Below are 12,117 nucleotides of genomic sequence, written 5' to 3' on the forward strand. Positions count from 1 at the left end.
CAAATTACCTGAGAATGTCTAAACATGTGCACTATCACTCATACTTAGCATTGTATTCAAATAAAGCAACCTCCCCTCTAGCTATGGGAGCACCACAGATTAAATACAGACACTCAAAATGGGGAGGCAAATCACAGCAGGAAGGAAAGCACAAAATCAGCAGACAGCATTTCAAGGCAAACATGGATGTCTGTAGTTCTCTGCAGATACCATGCAGTTACTTACGCAAGCTCCCAAGTTTTCTAAAAGGGCCACATCAAGTCAATTTTAATTATTTGATAAATATGTGCTTATAATAACAAGCACAGGTTCCAAGGATGAGAGGATCTGCTCCTCTCTCATTTCAAAATGCTGTCAACTTGTATTTTTTTTGCTTCCCTTTTAGAGCTAGACTTAGTCTCTGCTATAATTTCACCAACTCGGAAAACTTTCTTTGGTGCTACAACTCACATTTTTCCCAGTCTGCATAAAAAAAAAAGTATATTTCTTTTCTTGTCATTCTTGTGCTCCTCTCCACCTCTCCTATCTTCCTGTAATCTTCAGGCATGTTTTTGCATCTCTTTCAAGGTTCTAAAGAAATCAGACAACAACTCTAACCTCATTCCAATCACTGTCCTGCTCCATTCCCATGTGGGATTTTAAGTATTTCTTCTATTTTCTTCTGCAATCATTTCTGCACCCCTTGTCATTCTGTGGAGAATATGATTTCTTTTTCTCTCCTCTCTTTCAAGTTGGTTTTCAATACTCTTATTTACAGGTTTTCTATTCTGAGATCATTTAGGGCATTTGCAACATTTATGATCAGAGTGCTCCAATACTCTTGTAAGCCAAAGAAAGCTCTGCTGGCAGCATTGATACTCTTTTCTCACTGACAGTGAAATATCTAATGCAAATTCATATTTTCTCTTCTCTTGTTACTGCAGCTGTGCACTCAAAGGTGGTGATGCAGTAGGAAAAAAGCATTGCTACTTTTCCCAACAAACTTGGTTAAAACTGCAACATTTAAAAAGAGGTACTCTGAGGTGATTGTGAACAGTTGCTGTCAGTATCAGGTTGCACTGGTGGTTTAGAAACTTGGCATCAAAACCCAGGTTTTCCTAATCCAGATATCCCGGCTCAGGCTCCAATTCCATAAACTGCACAACAAAGGACATTTTAAAAGAAAGCAAGAATTATACTTTATAAGCATGGGCACTTTCCCATCTCAATCCAAACATTACCACAAAGCCTTTACAATAACAGAAACCATATTTGTTCTTTAGTAAATCTAACTTCCCCTAAATTTGTGTTCTCATTCTTTTTGTACCTAGCTCCTGTTTTACTGTTGACATGAAAAAGGAGAAAATCAAACACGATTCATTTGGAATACCACACAATTAAATGCTAGCTTTTGGTCCAATGCTAGTACATTTGCATTAAGAACAACATTTGTCAGCAGTATCTATATATTTGTACCTGATATTTTCTGAATACTTGTAAAAAAGGTAGTAATTATGATTTTTGGAAGGCATTCCTATAGCTCACCATTGAATTTACATACATTATATTATAAATGCACAGACATGTGTCTGCACACTCACCGCCTCTCAAATTCTACCTCAGTAAGTTTCTCTGTTGTTAATTTTTCATAGGTCAATATTATACGGTCTCAAAAACTACAATTACAATCACATGCTGGAATGTGATCATACTTAAGTCTGTGCTTCTGAAACTTCACTTACAAAGGACATCATTAAAAATTCCACCTAAATTACTTCAACAATTTGAGAACACTGCCTCCAGTACCAGTAAATCCAATTCATGCATATTTGAAAAAATCTCCATTATTTCATAAAGGATCACCTGCTCCACAAGACACTTAACAGACTTTTTCAGGAATCCTGAAGTGTAATATGGAACTTTTCCTGGAGAGAAGTACAAAGAACTGCAAAAACATAAAGTAATACAAAAGACCTTTTAAGTAACAAACATTGAACAGATTTACTAAAATTCTAGCTTACAAGATCAGCAAAACTGAACATGGAATATCTGACAGAAAATGCCTCTTTCTCCTTTTCTAAGTAAGACTGAGAAGATTAAGAACGCATAATTCAAAAGAGAATGGTCAACAAGCATGTAGGTGGCAATCACATTGAATAAGGGAGCTGTTGACTGCAGTATGGAACAGAATCAGCACTCTCCTTTATTTAACACCGTACTTGTATGTTATGGGAATCAGTTGAGAGAAGCTATGGGTTGATACTTTATCACTCAGAGCAACTGTAAAATGAATCAGTCAACACTTAAAAGCTCACACTATATTTTACAATTTTAAATTCCAGTGCCTAGGACAAATTCCAATTTGGAATAACTACAGCCTAACATTTTCAAATGTGTACACTTTTCGAACAGTTCTACAACACTGGTTTGTACTTTTGGGCTATCTGCTGTATTTAACACTGTCCCAGAGGTTATACTTAATGGAATGGAAATGTTTTGCTATAATTTACTTTTGCCATCAGTTTGGATGATAAATATTCAGTCTGTTAAATCAAACATTAGCAGCTTAAAGATGCAATTTCAAACATGGTTTCATGAACTTTTATAAAACTTAACTGAAAAATAAATGATCAGAGCAAAAGTATTTAATGCAAAATAAAACTCAATATGCTAAGTCAAGTATTGTTATCTGAAGGTTGGTATTCGGATATGTTAAAATTTTACATGATATTTTATACAGTATATCTTCTAAACATTAATTTATTTTCAGAAAGAATGACCTGATAGCTTCTTTAAGAAATTCTAAAAGTTTTGTACTAGCATTTTCATCTCCATTCCCCTCAGGAACACTTACTTTACTTCTTTCGAAGCCGAAGAATGTTGATAGATTTGTAAATGATCATTCAAGAAAATTGCTTATGACTTTTACATTGCTTATTGCTTTTTTACTGATGATTTCCTGATTTCCTAGAGGAATCAAGAGGTTCAGTATAATCATGGCCAACAGACAATACTTTACACGCTTTAAGAAATACTTCAATTTTCATTTTCAATCTTCTTAGTTACGTACTTCCATTTCACATCATTGAATCACAAAAAAAAAAATCAATTTTAATTTAAAAGCCTCAAATTAAATCATAGCTTGCTTATTTTTGCATGTAATAAAAAAATCTTTGGGACTTTTGTATTATTTTATAAATAGAAACAGGAAAACTGAATTTCCTCCTACTAATGCTGGGGACTGATGCTGGTATTAGAAAATAGTAGTATGATCCTCAAGTGGAAGCAACTTCTGATTTTTTTTATAGCAATGCTGAATGGATTTCATAGCAATGTTACAGTGTAAAAGAATAATTATATACATAGAATAATTTTCAGTAATTCAGTTTACTACTGACATGAGGGATCTATCTTGCATGAAGCACTGTACAAAACAGAGTTCTTGCTCAGATCTGTAGAATTACTGTCAAAAAAGTTTCAGATGGTTTTATTCTAAGTTTCCCAAAACAATTAAAATCTAACCCAACGCGCTGTTCAGATTAGCATGCTATACCAGATCAGAAAGCAGCACAAAAAATACCATGTTTTATCTGTAAAATCTCAGTCAACTGAAGTGCTTAAGCATACATTTACAAGTTTCATATTACCCCTTTCAAATCTGCTGACAAAGATTCTACACTCTTAAAAGGATACAACCAACTAAACTTTAATGCGTACTTATGTTTGATTTTCTTTTCCTCATCTTTTTGCTTTGAATAAGACTTGTTTTAGTCACTGCAAAGCAGTACAGCTATAAAAATGTAAATTTGATCCAGTAGCTTGGAAAGAAAGAGATAAAATGTCATTTAAATTATAACATAAATCAGACATGTTTTATGTTGTACTCAATTATTATGTCATGCCAGTTAAAAGACTACTTATTCTTTCTTTTAAACAGCATAGAGGGATTTTTAACAATCAAGAGCTCTATAATTGCAAGGGTAGATTTCATAAAGACTCAAAATCCAGTTTCCAAGATATTTTAATTAAATCCCAAGTCCAAAAAGTCTCCACAACAAAGCAGACAGGAAAAATATTAGTTGAAAAAACGAAACTCTATGACACTAAGACCAGAGACAAACCTATACTGCTTTATTGGTTGAAGAACAAGCTTTTTTTTCAGTCTCTTAAAAAGATGGAACAGTTATGAAGTAAATCTCCCTAAAAGTTCATGTTTAGAATCTCTGCCTCCAGTTTCAGGATCATTGCTGATAAATATTAGTACTTTCCCTTAATTTCCCTCACATATACAAAATTGTAAAGTGTTCACACAGAAGGAGCAAGAACCAATAATGAAGAATACATGTTGCAATCCATGCAGCTATAGGGGTTTAGGTTGGAACACCATCAAAATTATTCTCTCTGAAGTAACAAGAGATGTTTTCTCCAGTACATTTTAAAATGAGATGCAAAGGTCCTCAAGTCTCCCTCAACCTTGACTTATGTCTCAGGTAATACAAATACCGAAATAATTCATTTACAGAATAAAGTTCTTCCTACTGTGGATCTGTCAGCCTTCTCACATTCTCTCATTTTAGGAGGAAAGCACTAATCTTAGTTACCATTTTAAAGCTATTATACTTATTAAATAATTGTTTGGAATAATAAAATAAGAGTAAGAATTTTAACAGAACATCCTAATTCTCAAGTCTTTTACAGTCAGCATTTTCCCATTCTGATAATCTAAATACTGCAAATATTCTAACTTTTGCATGGCGTTCATAGTACTTTCTTCAGTATTTTGCTTACAACAAGCCACTGCATTCATGTTTCTAGCTCCACTGTCTGTAAGATGAAAACAGAGATTCCTACTGTACCATTAATTGCTAATCTGACAATGAAAAGGGGTTTCATTGTCCTGGGTGATGGAATTGAGAATTTCTGAGTAACTCCCCTACCCTAACAGGTACAGTAATAAGATGTTAGTTTTTTAGGCAAAAGACGAATCTGTTGAATAAAGGCTTCATTCTCTGCCTGTAATTAGTAACTTGAGGGCCTTCTGTAGATTCTGCACAGCAGTGCTCACATCTTCATATTGCAAAGCACTGCCAGCATATTTGCAATACTTTTGAGCTCTGGCAAAGTCCTCTGGAGTCAAGCGGACTTCTCCTGCAAAAACATAAGTATTACAAAGTTACTATAAAGGAAATCTGACTTAGGCTTCCTTTCTAATGATTTTTATGTTAGACTTATACTTGTGGTAATCATTATGAAAACCAGGCTAATATTTGTGGTAGTACTACAAAGCCCAAGCTATGGAATTTCTTTTGTTCTCTTTTCTTTCCATTTATATAATGCTGAACTTCTTTACTTCTGGCATTTGAAAAATACGAGCACCTTTCTAAACACTGGTATTTGTATGATCTAGTGTCTTTCAAAAGTCAAGACCTTTGAGAAAGATGTGCTCTTCATCTAAGGCAGCAGAGGAGAGCTTTTAAACAACCTGTAAGAAACAAGGACAGTGCTCTTTGTGTTCACAGTATAATTACTCTGCTCTCTTCTTCAGGAATAATACATTTGAGTTAGAAACTGTTCCTTCTAAACTGGATAACTTTTCAAAATGTAGAATTCCTCACCAGCATGTTTTCACACATTTTATATTTCTGTTTTTCCAAATAATTCTTATGTTTCCAATTTTATGTAAGATGACTGGAAACAAGATTGATGTCATTAAATGTGCCCATTTTTGTAATACTGGAGAACACTAGCAAAAAATATTCTCATAATATAGTATAAACCATCTGTTACTTATTAATCAGAATATTTTCTTAACATAAGTTAAAATATTGGGAATTCTGCAACGTTCAAACACATGCATTCAGTCTTCAAGAAAGCATAGTAGGGACTTATGCCCTAACTGGTAGAAGATTTTATATATGAATAGCATCAGTGATGTGTGCATAAAATAAAGCACAGTTATGTTACTGTACCTCCTTCCACCCATAAATTCACTAAGAGTTTTAAGGCTAATCCCATGCCACTCCAATAACCAATGGACAAATTATAAAACCTTTACTAAGGTTCTTTCAGAACAATTTAACTTGTAAATGATGGATTTTTATGGACACGGATAAATAATTAAATGAAACACTAAAGATTATATCTATATTTAATAATTTCCAACACAGCATTTTATTAGCAGTGAACAGATTACACAGATGCACCATAGATTTTATATAAAAATTGATTAAACAAAGATTTAGCTCTCTGAGTACAACATTTTAAGCAATGACATGAATATAGTTAAACCCATTTTTATGGCACAACTTCAGTTAGCTGGATCCTTTCTTTCAAAAGAGAACTGTTGTTAGCAATACTGTGAGAACATTTACTAAAGAATCTCAGTTCTTATCAAAAAGTGTCTATTGTATTTGCTTTTCCTTCCCCCAATCTTATTATTTAAGAACAGCTTTTGAACAAATAAAATGAAAAACCTGGTAATATCAAAAACTAGACTGGTCTGCTGGTTTTCAAAACAACCCTACTCCAATAAAAAGCAGAAAGGTAAGTGCTCTTAAGCTTAATTTATCAATTTTTAAAACATACTCTAAAACTCTACTTATCTTCCCTTCAATAAATAAATATAAGCATTGAGGGATATAAAAACTTGGTGGGCTCATTATAATTGCAATGTATATTAGTTTACTGCTGAATAAATGAAGCCATATTACATCTCTTAAAATATGTACACATGTGAGTAAATACACGTGAGGGAGTGCATAAACACAGGCACGCACTTCGGTTATTTTGTAGCATACATAAAGTTACAGAGTAGAAGCAGCTGGGGTCAATCTGCGACCACATTACTGAACATCTTTAAGGAATTATAAAAGACCAGTTCCCCTCAAAGTGGCTTTATGCTATGATGCCAAAAGAAACTACAAAATCATTCTTTAAAAACTGGCCAAGGCATCAGTCCAGTATTCAACTAATTTATTGGAAGCAAGCCTAAATTCACCCGTCTAATCTTATTTTTACAGTATGAGCTCTATTAATGTTTTGCTGGCATAAAGCCTTATTTATTATGAAATCTACTTCAGATGCTATTATGACATAACTTGAGGGAAAAAAGTTAACAGTTTTAAATTTATAAACCAAAGTTTACACAGTAAGGGTGTTGATCTTTTGATGTACTCAGTAGCCTGAGCTCCTATTGAAATCAGCACCTCACAATGGACAAACAAAATAGAAATAAACTAGTTCTGTGTTCTTAAGTTTTCAAAATAACGTGAAACTTAATTGTAATGACTGCCTTACATCAAAGGTATAAACACAGAAGTGAGTTACCAACTTTAATCTACATATTCTAAGGATTAAGTAGTTTCGCAGGAAAGGACCTGGGGGTCCTGGTGGACAACAATTTGTCCAAGAGTCAACAATCTGCCCTTGCAGTGAAGAGAGACAACAGCATCCTGCACTGGATTACGAAGAGCATTGCCAGCAGGTTGAGGGAGGTGATCCTGTCCCTTGCAGCCCTAGTGAGGCCGCATCTGGAGTGCTGTGTCCAGTTCTGGGCTCCTCAGTGCAAGAAAGAGTGACTGACATCCTGGTGATAAGTCCAGTGAAGGGCCACAAAGATGATTAAGGGAATGAAGCACCTCTCATATGAGAAGTGGCTGAGAGAGCTGGGACCATTCAGCCTAGAGAAGAGAGGGCTCAGGGGAATCTTATTAATGTATATAAATACCTGAAGGGGGAGCATACAGAGGACAGAGCCAGGCTCTTTTCAGTGGTGCCTAGTGACAAGACCAGAGGTGATGGGCATAAACTGAAACACAGGAGGGTTGTGTCTGAACATCAGGAACCAGTTTTTCTTGTGAGGGTAATCAAGTTCTGGGACAGGTTGCTCAGAGGGGCTGTGAAGTGTCTGTCCTTGGAGAAATTCAAAAGCTGCCTTTTGTATTAAGTGACATTTTTTCTCAAACTTCCTCCTTCAGTGCAGCAAATTGTACTACAGAGAGAGTGCATGGGCAGGGGGAGACACAAAGGACATGGTCCTGAGTGACTGGTTTTACAGGACACTTCCTTGAGCAGAGGGGTTGAACCACACGACCTCCTGAAGTCCCTTCCAACCTAAAGTATCCTATGATTCTGAGCTCTGAAACAACACCAAGATGGGAAAAGTTTACTGTATTTATCCTGAAACAAACCGGCTTCTGTGTCTGCAATTATTAGCACAGTAGTTATATTACTGAAACATGAAAGGCATATGGAATCCAAAGCATGATTCTTTTTGTTTAAGAACACAAAGTGAAAATGATTTGACTAAAACTGCTGAAAATCGTGTTGGGAAAAAAGCAGTTTTAGAATGAAAGTAGCGTGTATTTTACATGATATATCTGCTTCTCCCTAGTGTCCTCTTCTACCCATCAGATGTTTTTCCTTTTTGTGATGCCCAAATATAAGGCAGTTGATTTAAGAATATTTCAATCACACAAACTGGTGCATAAAAACAGTGATGGTAAAGGTAAAAAATGGTTTTTGAAACAAGATGCTCTTTTTCCCCATTAAAGCACTTGAAATATTTGAAAGGATTTCTTTTTCAGATCATAAAAGCACATTCAATGTCAAATTATTATTTCTACATTATTATACACACAACTAGAATGGACAAATGCTTTCTCTATACTATGCCACTTGTGGAAGGGAGCATATGGCAGTGTAAGAAGACCTTATAAAAACTGTGTAGCACAACTATGAATGCATGTAGTGTTAGCAGAATCTAGGGGTAATAAATTTTTTAAGAAAACTACACCAGACAAGTGCACACACACATGCACAAAGCTGCTGTGTAGCTCTACACTCTGTAGTAAAATACATTAACCAGTAATTAAATGCAAAAGTTTTGACACTTCAGAAGTCATGTTAATCTCTGAAACCTGCTCCCACAGGACAGGACAACTCATGCTGACTCAAAATCAAAGAATACTGTTCCTTTAACTTAATTTTCTTTTGATAAAATATTCAACTCTTCTCCACCAAAAGTTTTTCTCCCATCATAGTATTAATCAAATTGCTTCTCTCATGTTATGGGAAGGAAAGAAAATATATCATTTATTCTAAAGATATACATTTGATCTTACTACCAGAAGGAGTCTTGCAGGAATATGTGGAATATCCTGTTTGGCTATGTCTATACTAGCACATTCAACAGTGCCAAAGAACACGTCTCAGCACTCAAACTTGACTGTCTACAGTGTCAACCTGCTGGAACACGCTCCAGTATGGTTTTGGCCCAAGCAAACTAGCACTTTCCCAAACAATTCCTGGACATGACTTGTGGTCAGAGCAGGCTACAGACTGTTCAATACAAGCAGTCTTCACAAGCTACCTTGTTTAGAAGGTTTAAAAGTTTAATAGTATGGATGTGAGTGGTTCTGTGCCAGCAGTTCTCCATGCCAAATATTTATAGGCACGTATAATTTGTTAGTATAGACAGAGACACTGTGTCTAATCATGAAGCAAGTGTACTTTGCACTGTGCTAGCTCTATGGATCTATTGGAGGGCAACATTGACTCCTTCCCATGCAAAGGAAACGTCAGTTCCATGGGAATGGTACCTACCTCAATACAGAGCAAGGATCTAGCCCAAATATATATATTGCAACTAGGAGCTGGGGGGGGGCTCCTGAGTCCCAGAGTTTAGTACATCCCTTGAGATACAGGCATTTCTCAATCTGCTTATGGGTCAGAGAACAAGGCTACTGTGTAACAGAGTACTGTTGGCATCAAGGGGACTCCTCAGCAGCATGAGAAGAATGGTATCTGCCATTACTCTTACATGTATAGCTGAGGGGAGGATGCTTTGGGTAATGACCAGGCACGCACAATAGGACAGAGAGAGGCACAGACAAACGCTTTCAATTGCTCTCAAGATTTTTAATTCTACACATACAAACAAAACTGTCACTGCATCTCTGCTGACTGACACATGCCCTATGCCCTCTTGAACTCCTACACAACTGAAAATGTATTTTCTAAGCTTTTAGAACTGAGAATCTGTATGACCTGTATCACCTCTTCCAGTGCACTTCTGCAAAACTCCCTCATAAGAATGTAACTTTGAGCTGTTCCAAGACCCAGACTTGCAGTGACACAACAGATGTGCACAGGAGGAATGCAGGCATACAAATACTCAGGTTAGGTCAAGTTAAAGATTTATCATGGTGCTTAGCAAGGCTCTTAATCACACAATATTACTTACTACGCAATCTCGCAAACACATTCAATTCCTTTTTATTTATGTACTTATTAAACCAGGTTATCACAGCTAAGTGGTTAGAGGTAGCAATGCACTAATACCATTCAGATATTGAATAATATAAATATCTATTTCACGGACAGAAAAACTCCTAGAAACCAGTTAATTTGTCCAAATGTATGAGTGTTCAAATTAGAATATAGGATGATTCCAGATTCATTGTCAGTCACTACTCTTTCACTGGTTTCCCTAAGGTTAGCATTTATGTGCACACTTCAAAGCATGCAAGCAGACATAAAAATACATGATATAGGTTATTAGTGATTTTAACATCAAAGGCAGATGGCATCTTAGAAGATAAAAGCCTTGATTAAATGGTACATCAAAATGACATAATTAGCAATACCTTATAAATTATTTCATTTAACATGGGTACTACTTGTAGTCAACAAGCACACATAACAATTATGCTGCACCAAAACCACCACTGGAATGTTGCAATTATTTAATGAAGTGAATATATAACTTACATATTGACCCTGTAGAATAAATTTTAAGTAAAGGGAATGTGTATTAATGACCAAAAATATAATTTAGCAAGGTCATTGGGAATATAGGCTGTGCTAAGTATATCAGAACCTCATCTGAGAAGTAAAAACATAAATAATAAAAAGCCCTACAATGGTAGCTCATGGGTTCAAAACAGTCAGATAGACAGCACTAACCATACACTGCAACAACGCTTTCAGAAACGATTAAACTCTTAGCAAAAAAATGCCTAGGTGATGTCAATTCTTTTTAAAATTTTGGAATTAGTAGCATTCAGATAACAATGACAATATTTCTCAAACTCCTTCCTGCAGTGCAGGGGAGACAAAAAGGACCAAGTATGCCCATGTACAAGCAATACAAATGCCACCAGCTTACCTCCAGACTGAGCACTGTAAAGGGAAGGATCGACTAGAGGAATATTCTGAGGAGCAGGCTGAATGGTGTTACTTGTCACTCCTGCAAATCAATGCAAAAAAGATGGACTTGGGTTATTTTTACTCATAGGCTTTAAAATAAACAAACAAAATGGAACAGGTACACCTAATGATTTTTAAATTCAGCAGCTGATAACTTACTAATTCAGAAAATGTGTAACAAATAATTTTAAAGCCCTCACTTCATACTATGAAAGTTTTATAAAATTATACAGAAGAATATACAGGCTGTCATCCATTTTATCAGTACAGGATTTCACAGAAATTTAATTTCAAGCATCAAAAAGATAGGAAAACACTACTCCAAGAGACTCCCTAGAGCATTGAGGAAAACCTGCTAAAGAAAAGTGTGTTAACTTTGATGTCTGAAACTTAAATTCTACATTTTAATATCAGAGACAATCTCTATTATTTATTTTTAAAGCCTCATGCCTGTCATCTAACACTTGCAAGCTATCTCCTTCCTAATTACTTCAAAAACAATTGATGAAAATAAAAAAGCTAGCTAGATTTAAAAGAGAAATGGTGATGCTAGAAGAAACAGCACTTCATGCTGTGAAACATTCTTGTATGTGTTCCCATTTTAGACACACTCATTTGCCTAGATCCAAAAGAGTGTTTTTGCAATATGTCCAGTTCATAGCAGACTAACATAAACTTATTTCTACAACATCTGCTATGTAGGAAGATGGTATAATCATTTTTCTAAATTATCTGTTCTGCATGGAATGATTGATGGGGTTAAAACTACATAATGCAATGAAATTCATGTATTCCAACAAGGCACATACTCCATAATTTTCAGATATGGTAAAAACAACACACTCTCCCTCCCAGACCCAAAAAAACCCCACCTATCTGAAGGATTTCCCTTTGATAAAACTGAAAAAAGAGCATCCTGAACTCCTCATA

The 12,117-nt window shown here is 35.4% G+C and overlaps 1 protein-coding gene across 3 annotated transcripts in view; it reads right to left on the reverse strand.

The window, feature by feature from the left end:
- Positions 1 to 3,982: 3,982 nt before the first annotated feature.
- The window catches only part of VTA1 (vesicle trafficking 1), a 35,487-nt gene continuing 27,352 nt past the window's right edge, over positions 3,983 to 12,117 (reverse strand). For all 3 annotated transcript variants that reach the window (XM_018078181.2, XM_008932353.2, XM_018078180.1), the window contains exons 7-8: positions 11,147 to 11,227; positions 3,983 to 5,127 (exon numbers count right to left, since the gene is read on the reverse strand). In XM_018078181.2, the coding sequence (XP_017933670.1) occupies positions 4,982 to 5,127; positions 11,147 to 11,227 (227 nt within the window). In that variant the 3' untranslated portion in view covers positions 3,983 to 4,981. The remainder of the gene's footprint in view (positions 5,128 to 11,146; positions 11,228 to 12,117) is intronic.

Source organism: Manacus vitellinus, unplaced genomic scaffold (genome assembly GCF_001715985.3).
Source record: "Manacus vitellinus isolate BGI_N305 unplaced genomic scaffold, ASM171598v3 scaffold_4_pilon, whole genome shotgun sequence".
NCBI classification, from domain to species: domain Eukaryota; kingdom Metazoa; phylum Chordata; class Aves; order Passeriformes; family Pipridae; genus Manacus; species Manacus vitellinus.